Raw genomic sequence first — 15,831 nt, forward strand, 5'->3', positions numbered from 1 at the left:
TAAAAAAATTAGAATCCCAGATTTTCTTCCCTCTGTTAAGAAAAATCTATAAAAATACAAATAAAATAATAAAATAAAAATAATTGAAACCAAAACAAAAACCATTTTAAACAGAAAACTTTTACAAATTCCTAAAATTAATCACAGTACAGAAGCCAGAAATTGTGTCCAAATAAGCAGGAGAGTGATTGCAATTTCAGGAAGTTACTGAATATTTTTTAAAAAACCTTCAAAGAGAAAGTAGATGTGTAAGTACAATAAAAAAATAAAACCATTATGGAAAGCTCATGGGAACGAAGTCTGAAGAAAATGCTTAAGGTATATAAATATTGATGTAAGAGGACATATTTGATGGCACTAATAGCTAATGGATCTTAGGATAAATACTGACTAATTAACCTAATTTTATGTCTCGATATGTAATCCTAGTATAGTTTTGGTCTATTGCATCACAATATTAGAGAGAAGCAAAGTGCAAGAGAAAGACTTCATTAATTTTAAACACCATCCTAACCTTCAACATACTTGAAAGATGTCAACAATTATAAGAAAATGAGTTTAAAAGAATGCAAAATTGTAGCTTTAAAGTTGGCTAAAAATACTTGACTAAATGCTGAAAATCACTAAATTCATAAATTCTAAAGCCTCCTTACGGTAGAGAATATTTTGTTACACTTCATTTTAAAATTTAAGTAATTTTTCCTTATAGTCCTTGCTTCCAGTGACAATGGAGCATTTATTCATCAATTGTCTGTATTTCAGAGTATTGTATTGTGCATATGTGCATGTGAGAGAAAGAGGGACAGAACACGAGTGTTCACATTTTAAAAATTCTTATTTCATCAGTAACTAGGGGGATGGTAAAGCAAACTAATTTTTTTAGCTTTGCACAAAACGTGCTCTCAAAAGCATCAAAATAATTGGCTGAAGAACTCCAAATAATTAATTTTTATTTGCGGCAAATCTTGGAACACTTGAAAAGTTCCAGAATTGTAAATTGCTAATGGTCAAGAATATTTCAAGAGCTAGTGGAAGAACTATGGTAACTAAAAACTACTTGAATTGCTAAACCACTGTGCTGATAATCCGGCAATTGCACAATTAAAAAAATCAGTGAAGAATTGCACTATAATTGCTGACACTCGATTTTCCTTCTTTATGGAAAACAGTTCTCAAACAAACAGAATTAATAACAATGAGGTTAAAATCTTGATCAATAAAGGTGACTGGATTGATGTATTCAGAACTCTGCAAGGCACTCAATTAAATACTGTTAAAGTATTTCAATAAAAAATAATCAGTTTTACTACAGATGGCATACATTTTTAAACTCAGTTTATCTGCTTAATCTTAAAATATTCATAAATTGTCTTTCATAATTTTTATGGGCACCAAAGTATCTACTACTGGCTCAAAGCTATTTAAATTATTTATTAGGGGAAAAAAAGAAAATCATTGCTGGCAAGAACTGCAAATAACTAAAAACAAACAAAAAAGTGTATTAATTTCTAGTCAAATAGAGAGTGCAGAATCCTTATGAGTGAGGACACTTAGCACATAGTATGCTCTGCATGACTTGAGTCTTTAAATTAAGGCAGAATATTTTCCTAGGAAGTATTCCTAAGCAGAATACTCTCCTGGTTCTCCTGGTTCAGGAGTGAATGGTGCAATCCAATGACCACTACTGGAGATTAAGAGAGCTGATGATGCATAAACATATGAATTTATTCAAATTATGGGCTACCAAAAAAATCCCATCAAAAGGTGCTTTGCAGGATGGGAAAAAGAATTCTATACAATGAAGACTAATAAAAAGTCCTTAGCACCCTATGAAGTAATAAAAAAATACATTGGAAAGGTGCAGAAACACTGCATCAGAAATGACATTGGAAATAACAAATAAGCATGTTTACATTTTTTCATAAGGTTCTGCTGAGCTTGGCTCCCATATTGTGAAAGGGCCTTGATACAGGAAGATTTAGTCTTTCTGCTGTGAACGTACTGTCATCCTACAGAACCCGCTGTTGCTTACACTGTCTTCAGCAAAGGCGGTGGTATCTTATGTTACCTTATTGATGCTGCAAAGCAACTGATAAACGATAATTTGTTCATGCATAACAGCTCCCAGCATTCGGGGGGTTTTCTTGCATCTAGCTGCTCAGTTCTGACTTGTGTGTCATACGCTATGTAACAATGTAACTTGTCAAAATATCCTGGCTGACAATTTTTAAAGCATACATTCAAAAACAAACAAGACTTCACGTACATCACAGAGATACAATTCCCATCAATTCAACCGGCCACAGGATTATGCCACTGTTAAGTATTTTAGAAAATACCGCTCCTCTTCTCAGCTGTTCTTTGGCATACATATAAAATGCTAAACTTGCCAAAGCAACAATACAAGTATTCCTAGAATTATACTGAAAATGAATAATTAAAAATTACATAAACTGTGGAGGTTTTATTTTTGCTGATACAACATTGCTTTAAAAGGTTTCTTGGTCAAAACATCGTTGCAAATTTTCTAGCTTTACTATCCAGTTTAAATATTTTATACAACTTCAGTCCACATATTAATACCAAAGCCTCGTTTTATATTGCTTCAGAGAAGATGCATCCCTTTAAAGGGGATGGCAGGCTGTTTTATTTCCCAATAAAACTGTAATTGCAACACCACATGTTAGACTGACTCATTGGCTATACACTACAATCCCCCATCCCTGAATCCAATTAAGAAAGCAAGAAATATTCAAATTTTTCCTTTCTTTATAATTTGAGTGGACTATTTGAAAGGCACATGATTATTTTCTGGTGCAGAGAGATGATAAAAGCCCACAATATCCCAATATTTTTACTGGAAACAAGAACAGAAGGCTATGTGGCCATGAAATTCATCACACAAATCTGAAAAGTTATAGAATGTTTGGCTTGTGGTTTAAATATACCAACATGATCTTATTAAGCATAGGTCTTGGGAGTAGGAGGAGAGTTTTTTATGTTTTCCTGTTTTTTTCTGGCCAATGAAATCAATGTATAGTTGCTGCCTCAGATAAGTTCCACAGGAGAGAGAAGATAAATTAAAAAGATGAGTGTAGTTTATGTAAGCCATAGCTTTGGCCAATTTTTCTTCTGGCAATTTTTCTACTGACAAAAAAAGATATTTACTGTGGCTTACAACAAAACTTTATAATCTCCATTTTATATAGGAAAACCTCTATGATGTTATATGTAAATTCTAAAGAGTTTCTGTAAATCCTACTACTTGTTGGTATACTGGGACTAAATGAATTGCTCCCTGCATCAATGAAAAGGAAGCAGAATAAGCTTGAAGACTCACACATAGGAGAAATGAGCAAGTGGCAAATCCCTCTGTCAGCTGTCATTCATATATGGGTTTGTAGCATTTAATAAAGAGGTGAATTGGTTTATTTATTATTCTGTCTGTTCTTGATGTGACAACGAAACCATGATATGAAAGGGCACTGGAGTATGCAACTCCAACTGCACGAGGAGAGATGGAACGTGTGCGCTGGGGACCACCTTGCCAGGCGGTGGCATGTACGAATAGAGCCACCTTCCTTCGGTGAACTCCAGTGATCCAGCAGTGGAGGTATGCCGGAGCCATTCACGGTAATCAAGCAACCAGAAGATCCTTCTAAGTGTGCCTTTATTACAGATGAATTAGACTCAATTTGTTAGGGTGTCGCAGTTGAAGAGGAAGTGCTTAAAGCAAAGGTACGGATAGGTGCTGGAAATACAGCAATGGCTACGAGAAGCTACCGAGACGGTCTTCCTCCCGCGTGTGATTTTATGATTCCATTGAAATTAGAGCGATCAGTAGATCAATTTGCAGAATTCCTCCAAACAAAGAAATGGGCAATATTTGTTTTAAAATCAGATTTCACATAAGTGTTGAATGGAAAATACTGTTAAACAAGTTTAATCAACTCATTTACAGGCTAGAATGTATTGGCGTGATTTTCACCATCTCATTAAAATTGTCTTACAGCTGCAGTCTGACAGGCCATGGCCTGTAACATACTGCCCTTTTTTCCTCAATCTAAGCTTCAAAAGCTCCAAGTAGCATGGAAAAGTGCTGCTTACTAAGTACAAAAATAGTTAAAAAAATAAATGAAAGGTGATACATAAAATTAGAAAGCTCCTTCCCAAAAGCTGGAAAATTTTTGTGGAAAGAAAGGACACTGACTATAACAGGTGTGTATTTTTTGCACAAGAAATAGTCAAGTATTATGAGCGTTAGCCTGTTCTGGAAAAATTCTGGTCTGTTCTGTAGAAAGCAGAAATAAGAGTTTGAGAAAAGATAAAGTAATATGGAGAAGATGCTTTATCAAACCTAAAGGGAATTGCTCTATTACTTGGAAAAAAGACTGCTGAAGAATTTTATCTGGTGCCAGAATCTTGTGTGAGATGTTTATTAGCTATTATTTCTCTGTTAAAGCTGTCATACAGCTACAAACCAGCCGAAGCATATAATATTAGCCCTCTACTGGAATGCTTCCAAATGGACTTTTGAAAAGAATTGGGCCCATTTTTAGCTTAGCAATCATAAAACAGCAAGAAGGAAAGCAAAAGAAGTATAATTTTGCAGGTATATAATTTTGCAACGAAAAGGACTTTGAATGTAAAGGAAAAATGCAGACCATTTCCTCAGTACAACAATTTATATGGTAAAAGTCCTTTTATGAGAATTTATTTTAATACGACAAAACCAGTACTAGAACACCAAGGCTACAAAGTTTTATGCTTACAAGTTAGAGAGTTCTAAACCTGAAATCATCCATCAGCACTATGACAGAGTCTTCAACTAGATATCTAAATAACTGTTCTTTTTTTCCCCGCAGGATAAAATTTACTCACTCTGTAGATAGATTTTGAGCACTGCTTTTTATTTTCAATCATTCAGCATGTTGGCCCCATGGATTATTTACTTCCATCTGAACAAATTCACCAAAGTGAGTAAAGAGTACCTTTCTTTTTGGGTGTTTAAACTATACTACACCTGGAGTATCCTGAACCGAGAAAAGACTAAGATTCCTGAGTCCTAATTAATTCCCACTTGAACCACCTACATCTAATCTGTGATCCTCAAGCTTCAGGCTGGCTGTTGAAAAATCCTAAAAGTGCCAAAAACGCACATATATCTCAGCTTTGACATTAAAGTTTCCCAGGAGCTAAAAATTCTGCTTCAGGGGACAAATATGACTTTCCAGCCTTGCACAGTGTGAAGCAGACAGACTTCCATTCCCCTTGAAGCCACAAAGTAAGCACTTCCTAACTGATGTTACCACAAATTTCTGTGACATAACCAAAACTGCCTGCTCCACAGGAAGAATGAACATGATTTCCTAAGGTAGTGATTAAAGCAAGCACTGAGCGAGGGGGCGGATGGCAGATAACTGGGCCCTGTCTCTTTTCAAAGGATAACTTCAGCCTTCTACTGAGTTATTTTAAAGTGTAAAATAAATGAACTGTTTTCCGAAAAAGAGACCATGCGTGGCTTCCCAGCCTTTGAACCAAGAACTTTTCTGTTGGGTTAGAGAGACTGACTGTTCCCTCTTTTTCTCGCTCAGTGAAGATATAGTACTTCCAGACATAATGGAAACCATTGTAATAGAAGTTAGGGGAATGACAGAACATAGGAGATGTCAATGTGAATGTGCCACCTCTGTCCCTTTAAGGCATGGCTTTTATCACCTTGTATTAATTTGCTGTACGAGAGCGCCCTTGGAACCTCTTCTACTGAAACTTTCAGTATATATAGAAGAATTGGGGATTTTCTAAGCCAGAAGAAGAGAATATTCCTAAATTTTTAAAGCCTGAAAAAAAGGCATAAGTTAAAATAGAGCACATCCTCAATTTTTTCTGGCGAACATTTTTGATGGTCACAAATATCATTGAAAGCTGACTCCTATTCGCAGAAAGTGAATTTTGTCTCAGGGATACAGATTTAGCAAGAGGGCACTGAAGTTTTCCTGTGGCACTAGGCCAAGCTTTGTTACAAGTATTAATCTCTTTTCACAAATCACCTGTGAATTGAGATGGCATTGTTACTTACATTTTACACATCAGACACTAAAACCAAAATGGCCAAAAGAGCAAACTAGTTTGGCATCCTCAGGGACAAAACTTAATAGCTTTTTAATGTTGAGAAAACAGCTGTCATTAATCTCAATTGTCTAAGAAAACAGCAGAATCAAGGGTTTGGAGTAGGAAAGCACAAAATCAAAACTATACACTAAGCATTTTGGATTAAAAAATTTGTTTAAGAAGTTGTTCAAATCTAGGTCTCCTGAGTGCTATTCAGTTGCTTTAAAATGGTCTCTTCTGTTCCCATAATTCCCTCCCAAACACACTCTCGTACTTTGCTCTGCCGAGAGTTACTGCAATAGCTACTCTACAAGGAAGAAAAAACCTGATTGTACAGTCTCATTCTCACAATCACGCTTTTCATGTTATGAGGTGAAGAATGAGCACCATGGAATTGTAGAATTCTTACTAAGCATTTGAAAATTATGAAATCTGATTTGTTAAAAAAATATTTGTTTAAAAAAATTCTTTTCAGGACAAAACATTAAATATGACATGCTGATGTTAGTTAAAAAAAGCAAGAGTCTTGCTATTGTATCATAAGAATACCAGTATAAACATGGACTGATGTAAATTATTTGCAATTAATTTTAGATATTCCCAGCCTCTACACATCTCAAAGAAGGAATCGGCTTCACTACATTCTGTGTATGTACTCTTGCCTTGTGGTCAACAAACTGAACTGCGATCAAGGGAAAGAATCAAATTCTGGTCTCTGCCTTTAAATCTTCAGTTCTAGTAGTGCTGTGATAACTACAGCTATTCAACAAGTTTTGGAAAATTAAATTTAGACCCAAGAACTTGGTGATAATTCAAAATCATTAATTCCTATTGAGTCATTTTTCATGGGACCAATTAAATGCATAAAATTGCACATATGCTGGCATTTTTGAAGGACCTGACCACATATTTAGCAGTAATATACCTTTACAAATTAAAAATACGAGCCAGCTTAAAAAACAGTATCACCAGTAATTATAGTCTTACTTCCAGAAGAAAGGTTATGTTGAACAGAAGTGTAAGCATTAAGTGTAAACAGATTTAATCTGCTAATTTATAGGGATTTTATATATTTTGGTTCTATATTGTACCTTGAAAGGTTCCTCGTCTCCACGGAGATACACTCAAAGTGTAAGCAACTGTGTCATCTGGTTCTACAGTGACAATAGGTGCACCAGCCACCATTGAAAGATCTGAAGATACCTGGCAAAGAGAATTCACAAAGAGGAAAAATCATCAAAAGCAAGTTACTGTTGCAAGAACACTATAGACACAATATCCATTCTACTTGCTTTGAAAAGTAGAATATAAAGTATGCTATTGGTAAGTCCTAACCTTTATGCACATGAAAAGAATACACACTGTAAGAGTAGTGCTGGCATATGTAGATCATATCAAGCACAAATTTTGAAGTCATTGCTTAACACGAATAAAAGTATCTCGCTTAGCCCATGGAACTACTTACATATGCGTAGAGTTGCACAGTCAGGTCCTTAATATTTTACATACATTTTCTTTTGAAGTGTAACAAAGGGGTTTAACAGTAGTGATCCATCTAACTAGACAGAGCGAAGCAAAATCTGAAGTGTCATTTTAACATCAATTGCTATACCTCAAGTCATATTAAACCATGCTTTTTTGATATGTCATATTTTGTAAATGACACATATGTGATGGCATACATAGTAACTATTTGAACAATGAAAAGACCAATACAATTTTCATATGCTGAATTTTAGATTGTGCACACTATAAAGCTGATTGCAGGAATACAGGCCGAGAGTATTTTTGAATTGCATCTCATTTCTTTGTCACTTCTATAAGTTTGCTACAGACAGACTCTATGATCAGCTGCTCATGAAGAGACATTCAAGTTTGAGGCATTACCAAGCACAGCTGATGATTAACTGCTTAAGCCACTGGTGGTGCAGAAAGCCAGCAGGTGGGCTGTGGGAATGGTTCTCCTCACACCCTCTCTTCTGTTACCTCTGCCACAGGGTGGAGCAAACTGCTGCTGAGTGATAGTATTTCAAACTGGCACTGCAATTTCTGCAGTGGATATCTGACTACAGGTGGTGATTTTCCACTGAGGCATGGAGTCCTTTTAAAAAACATTTTCAGGATATCATGCAGTACTCTAGCATGCTGTAATTTCTTATTACGTTAAATAAGAAAATTGTCTCTGTGTTGTTTAGGTGAACTTTGAGTGAAATCACAAGTCAAGTCAGAAAGGCTTGATTTTTTTTGTTTTTTCCAGCTCATTTATTCATTTCGTTAATGGCTACAGCTAGCCTGTCAAGCATCCAAGCGGAGACTTGGATTCTACAAAGATCTCTGCTGCAACAGTAAAAGCATTAGATGCATGGTTCATTTTCTTCCTCCCCAAAGTTACCTTTTTTTTTTTTTAGTGACTAAGTTTTGTTCATATTTTCTGTAGAAAAAAACAATTCTAACATCATCTTGTCCTCTATTACAGCCAGTCATTGCCTATAATGTTTGTCGTCTCTGGGGTATTTATGTTAATATAATACTTCGTTCAAGTTCTAGTACAATCTGGAACTTCTATTCCAAGTAACACAGTAAAAAAATGTAAGGAAACAATCTTCCTATTCCCCAATAAATCTGCATTTCAAGCTGGCTATTTGAAGTCCAACAACGAAAAAGAATAGGAAAAGAGACTAATTGTCAAGAAAAAAAACAGGCCAAAAAGAGAATGATTGAAAGCCTTGTTAATTGGCACTTGGAAAAAAATTAAAAAAAAAACCCTTTAACTATTAACAACAAAGAGAAAGCATAGGAAAGGAGGGGCCGTTACACACTGAAGATGGGGAAGTTTCAGTTCATACAAGATAAACCATAAATTAGGCGTGATCCTAAGTTTATGGACTACTCCATTTTAGTTTACAATGAAGTTAGTAATGTATACAGAAGTAAAGGAGAAGTACCTAAAAATAAGGCTAGATTAACAGAAAAGACAGCAAATTGTTAGGGATAGAACAGATTAATTAAAATGAGATTTTTTTTAAGGAAAAAGTAACATGGAGGCAGATGAAAAGTAGGATAAATGTGATTAATTTAAATTGGATAAAATGCAGGAAAGTAGGGTAATACAGTTTCTGTCACAGACTGGATGTATCAGACAAGTTTCTAACAAAAATGTCAAAGTAAAAAGGAACACTACTGGCATAGTTGACTATAAACATGAAATGGATATGGACTGCTGATGAATAAATATGCACTGGAAGTTTGATGGTTTTCAGTCATTCGGGAGAAGTTTTGGATACTTTTCCAAATAGAGTAGTGAATTAGCAGAAGCTAAATGATTTTAAAATGAAGTTGTTAACCTTAAGGAAGTGATTGTATAACCAAACAGGAAAAAGTTGAGTATAAACAATGAAGTCGCGTTAGTACATACACAGCCACTGTTTCAGCGTTTGAATCCAGGTGCCCATATCAACAGACAGGAAGGAATTCTGCCTTCCCTCCCCTGCATCAGACTGATAAGATTGCTGGGGTTTTTGCTTTGTTCTTTTCTTAGTGTTGGACATGACTGACTTTCCAGAATCATCTGGGATGTTTACTTAACAAATGCACTGCTGTTTCAGTGTTCAAAGACCGGTGATCTCAAACTCTCCCGCACTTTTCCAATAACACATTACAGTTATCTTTTTTTGCAGGTCCCATATTTTGTTGTAGAGCTGAGAAAGATGTTGTCTTTCATGGTGTAAGAGTCCCACAGATTAGATGTTCTGTGAGTCTATCTAAACTAGATATTTACAACGTGACTGCCTGCAATTCTAGAGGGTAGAGACCTACTGAGGCTTGTGGTCCCTTCTAGTATCATATTTCTACTAAGTGCTAATCAAGTGAGTCCATTTTCTGCTTGCATAAAGTATACACACACACATACTTATATTTACAAATATATATACATATATATAACTACACTGTCTCTTGAGGAGGGTTCTTCTTCCTTTTGTCACTTTTTTGTTCAATAGGGATGGGATGAGAGATGGACAATGGAAAGACAATCATAACTTCTTGTCACCACCCCTTATGAATTTTTTACTGGTCAGAACCACCAGAAATTAATAGTTCTCAAATTTGCCTAGCTTAAAAAAAAAAAATTAAAATGGGGCATCTGCTTCTGAAAGGTACACAATTCTTTTCTCCACTGAGCTGTAACTTATGCCTGTAAAGGAAGCTAATATTTTGCTAGGAAAGATCTTCAGATTTTCACTCCTGGATAGAGCCAGAAACATTTTTTTCTTTGACAGTGGATAGCTTTGCTGTGCATACTTTATGACTGGACTCCATCAGTTGCCAAATTAGGCAATTTTTCATGGATATCTGAAGTCACGCTGATCCCATCTGTAAGACCACAAAGACACTTATAGCAACAGTTTTTACTAAATAACTAGGAGTTTAGGGCAGTGGCCAGACCTGTAGACCTTGGAACAAACCCCTTGGCCCTAATCTGCTCAGATTGAAGAGATTAACTAAACATCCACAGAGAAAATATGTCTTATTATTTTACCACTGGCCTGGTTATATGATTCTCCATTCCTTTTGCTACATCTTTTAGAGTTCTGTTGCTGGGTGCCTACTTTCTCCAGCTAGACAGAGAACCCAGATGGCTGTCTAAATCTGTGGATTTCAAGGCAAGAAGTGTCTAAAAGAAAGCAGCCAGAAGCTCAGAACTTTGTCACCTCTTTTATCCCTATTTATGAAAGCTTCGAAAGGCACTGAAGGTGTTGCTCTTTCATAGTATGAATTTAATCACATAAATCCTCTGGTTCAAAAGACTTCCCAGAGCCAGAAATACCCTTGCTTTTAACAATCTAGAATCATATGCATGAGCTTGTGTGCAAATTTTTATTAAGTATTATGTGCATATATGACAGGTATAAAAATGATACTGTTGATATTAATTTAAAAGCTCTGCTTACTTTTAAGGTCTTTTTTTCTTCCATTACCACTCTAATCCTTAATGAAAGCAAGATTCATCTTTACATACATTCTGCAGAAATCATGCTGGAATTATAGATCTGCAGATTTCTGATTTCTCTTCTGACTACTTTAAAATAACTGAAGTACATATTTTGAAAAATTCAAAAATTATGCTTGACTATAGTAAAGCATTTAACTTGGCTGTTTTAAATTCCCCCACTTTCATGAAAAATTTCTGGAAGTTAGGTACCAGATATCAGAAGCTAGTTTACAGACATTAGCTTTCTAAATGCATAGTATTTTCCCATGAAAAATTATGCAGTTTTTCATTGTAAATAGTTGTGCATCTCCACTGCTCCCTTGATAGTAAATGAGTTCACCACTAACTTATAGAGAATGGAATCCTGTCGTAAACACAGAGGTAGACTTTTTACCTTGATATAGCTCTAGTTAACTCCTTACCTCTGTGCATGAGCTCTTTCTTCATAATTTGTCATTCATTTGATCTATTTAATCTTTTCACACTTCGAACTCTGAAAATCATTTAATGCTGCTTGAAATGTTTGCTAAAATTTGTCAACTGATTTTGCTCTTTATGAACATCTAATTCTCCTCCTTTCTTTCCATGGCTTTTCCACTGTGCCCACAATATCTGAACAGTAATTGAACTTCAAAAAAACCCCTCTTTTTTCCATCTGAGAGTGTTTTTTCCCCCCTTGTGTCTAAAATTTAGTATTCCTGCTAGTGCTTTGGTTCAACAGAGTTTCTACTAATTTAGTTATAATCATACTACTCCATAAATAGATATGCTTCTAATTTGCTACAGCCCAATCCCAGATTTTAAAATTCTAAATAGCTTTTCTGCCTTCTGCAATCACATTTCCCAAACCCTTCCTAAAGTTCTCATAAGAAGGTGTACCCTATTGTCCTCACCCAGATGCACATCCTATGTACTGCTTCACAGCTGCACGCCAAGGTGAAATCTGAGTGCACATTGCCAGTTCACACAGTTTTCCCTTCAAGGGTAGAAAGACAGCCGTGGTATGCTTCAAAATGCCCCAAGTCTAAATGATCAGAGAACTGGGACTGCAGGGTAAGCTACAGTGCACACTACTCTCCTCCCATCCTCTCCAGCAAGGACACAAACAGCTTTCCTTAGTTCTTTAAGGTGTTAGGAAGATTGTAAAAAGACTGTTTTAAGTTATGCAATCTGAGCCAAAGAGTTGGAATTCTTTCTATCTCTGTTTTCACAAAACACGAAATAGGAAATTAAAATATAAAAACTTGCACATCTGAAATTACAAACTACCCAATGAATTCAGAAATAAAACGTCTATCAGCAGTACTGTATTTAACATTTTTTCTAGTTATACATGTAGTTTCACAAATACTATTTATGCTGTAAAGCAATTAGTACTAACAAAAGATTACAAGACATGGGTATGAAACACAACAGAGTACTGAAGGCTTCCCTTATGATCTCGAGTTTCAGCTGAGCAACCTTAAAACTGAATGCCTGTTTCTGTATTAATTTAAGCATTAATATAACTTGATGCCGAATCAACTAATCTACATTACTATCTAAACCTTTGTGCCAAACGATAAAGCCATAGTTCTGTTCATAATTTTGCCAAATTCACAAGCCCAAACATGCAACAACCCCCCATCACTGCTCACGCATTGCTTTTGTATCATTCTCCCCTTTGACTTTCCCTGACTGAACATCCTGATGTACTCCAGCTTCTAATACACACCGAAGGCTTATGCCGTCATTGCCACTACTTCCTCACCCTTCTCCTGCTTAACTGCTATATATTGAATTGTGTTTCCACAATGAGGCAGATCTTGACAAAAATGCATTTTTAAGAAAATAGGCCAAAATAGCAAAAATACTGGAACTACTCTGCCTGTTTTCTAGCTCTAGTGAGATATAGTTCAGCTTAAAAGGAAACAACTTTAACAAATTGATGTTCACTCCATTGTCTTCTGCTGCTAGAATCCAGTGTAAATAAAAACTAATGGACAGACTAAAGTCTCACTCAAGTACTTTCTGGAGTAAAAGTAGGAATGGGCTTAGGATCACAGTAAGAACTTTCGGGTATCACAATTCCTATCGCTTTTGGAAGTCAAGAAGATTCTGCCGTAAACTGATCTTGTGGGAGTTACTCTCAGGGGAAAGCACTAATGGCCAGTTAACACTCGCTGTTCCTGTAACATCACACTGGACTCTCTTTAAATGACTGGAAATGCAAGATGAGTTGCTTAGGCAGCCACAAAAAGGATTCCTACACTATTACATCTGTGACCCCCATTGTGAAAAATGTTTATGTCTTTTTCTTTCATTCATGTTCACGTTCTAAAACCTTTTGGGATCAGATGCAGCCTATAATGAATGTTAGAGTAGGGTTCTAAAGTGCACCCAAGAAATAGTCATTTCATTATTTCTCTGGCCATTATAAATCCATGTTAAAAATTGTACACAACTGATGCTGCCCTCAGTCTTCTGTCACCTTTCCTACTGCAGTCATTAAACTCACTAGTATTCTCCATGCTGCTCCAGTCTCCAAACAGTGGTCACAACAATATTATCTCCTACCTCTAACATCTTGACAAGGTCTATGGTTGTAACAGACATCACTTGCTAGTTACTTTTTATGTCTTCTTTACATTGAACCTTGTCTTGGTTTGATGGCCATGTGATTTACCAACTCTGTTACTGAGACTAATTAAATGATCAATCTCAGATGGCAAATGGATACTAAATGTGCATGCCCACACTTACACATGCACACAAGGCAATTTATATTAATATCAGAATTCATACCAAGAATCTTATTTAATGGGAAGTGTTCACAGACGTTTGAGGTTCCAATATGGCATAATGTTGTGTAATGCTTGTCTGCTTAACTGTAGATATATCACACATATATTAATATAATAACAACACATCCAGGAACACTCAGAAAGTGAAAAAGATGGAAATGTGAAAGTACGCATAGGAAAAAGTCCAGAAATTTCAGATTTTGGTAAGAACAACTTCTTGTAAAGATTTCCTAAGTGTAGAGGAAAGCTTGGAGTGAAGCAATGGAAGAATATATATTCAGTGAGCTTTAAGTCAACTTCCTTCTAAATATTAGAGATAGCTATTTCTTATCAGAATACATTTTTATGAGGACTGCATGTAAGAATATGACACAACTTTAGTCTTAGATGTAGTGTTATATAATCTTACATCCTACAATAATCGGCAGAACCATGTTCCCAAAGGTACCTGAATGTGCCTATCAAAATCTATTATGGGTCATTATTGTTAGGCAAATAAATTTTGAATTAAGAAAATAGGGCCTAAATAGGGGCTCTTCTACCCACAAAAAATCTTCAGATTTACAAGCTATCCAAAATGAGTCGAGATATGGAATTACTTTTATTGGTTAGCGGGAGAGGCAGTCCATTAACATTTGTTCTAATTTGCAAGGAGGGAATGATGAACAATTACAGATAGATTAACTGGAATTTAGGGAAAGAAGTCTTGCAATCAAAGAACTGTTTGTAATTTAGGAATGATCCAAGAAAACCTGAAAGACAAAAATCTTGCCTCAAAAGTATCCCAATAGATATGAGTATACCAAGATAAAAATAGTGAAACTGTAGAATTTAGGGATGATTCTACACTAGAAAAGAGTAAGAACTTGTATGTAACAATAACATTGGTGCACACAGAGTACATTAGCTGGAAATGTTTTGGGCAGAAGTGTTCTGATGATAACCATGGCACAGGACAAAGGAAATCTTGTGTTCCATACCCATCCAATACAAAAAAATTAAGCTCCTCTCAGACGGACTCACATCAAGGGTGGGGTTGCACAGATATATACATACACACAGTATTTACACGGATAGAAATAGGTGGATCTACACACACATGCGGAGGCACACACAGAATTTATCAGGCATGAATAACTGCAGTTTCTTAAAACATTGACCAATTTAAAGCACCTGTAATCGATGTAACATTGCTGATTCTCATTACAATCTTTGTAAGTACCCTATTGCCAAAAACCCAATCATATCAATATTAATGCTGTCTTGTAAAAACTTTCCTACTGGTAGTTATTCCATTCTTGAACACCTTTCTAACATTCCTGGGCATAACCATTAGAAAATACACCAGGTAACCTAATGTGTGAAATATTTTTTAACTGTATAAGTGAGCTAGGAAAATAAAAACTCCCACTTTGATGTTTATCCCTTTATATGTAACATATAAATAGTAAATAATTAATATATAATTTTTAAAATGTTTATTAAGTACTTTAGAAGAAAGTATAAGCCCAAGCTCCATCACATAGTACAATTTAATTAAGAAAATACAAGAAAAAAAGGAGTTTGATAGACTATTAAAATAAATTGTCTTTCACTACTTCTTTTTAAGATTTCACAAGAAAATAAAGTTAATTATCTTGTCATGCAATGTAAAACTGCATTGATATCTAATAAAATACTTTGGTACCACTCATTCTCAAAAAAATCTAATGAAGAACTAATACAATAACCTGAAATGGATAGAACTTCCAATAAAATTTCTCTATTAAAGCCTGGATGCACATACCACCATCAGTCCTTCAAATTCATAACAAAATTAGATGCTTTATTTGCATAGATTTTGTTGGAAAGACAATGTGTGACATAATAAAGAAAGAGCAAAGCTGTTCAAGTTGCCGTAATATTTATCATGCAATCGCTACAATTAATTCAGTGAAGAAATGCTGG

At 35.4% G+C, this 15,831-nt stretch overlaps 1 protein-coding gene across 1 annotated transcript in view; it reads right to left on the minus strand.

Annotated features, from left to right (window-relative positions):
• Positions 1-15,831, minus strand: part of CFAP47 (cilia and flagella associated protein 47) — a 364,054-nt gene that overhangs the window by 155,383 nt on the left and 192,840 nt on the right. The window contains 1 exon segment of the mRNA XM_052795043.1: positions 7,203-7,314. Coding sequence (XP_052651003.1) covers positions 7,203-7,314 — 112 coding nt within the window.

Source organism: Harpia harpyja, chromosome 8 (assembly GCF_026419915.1).
Source record: "Harpia harpyja isolate bHarHar1 chromosome 8, bHarHar1 primary haplotype, whole genome shotgun sequence".
Taxonomy (NCBI): domain Eukaryota; kingdom Metazoa; phylum Chordata; class Aves; order Accipitriformes; family Accipitridae; genus Harpia; species Harpia harpyja.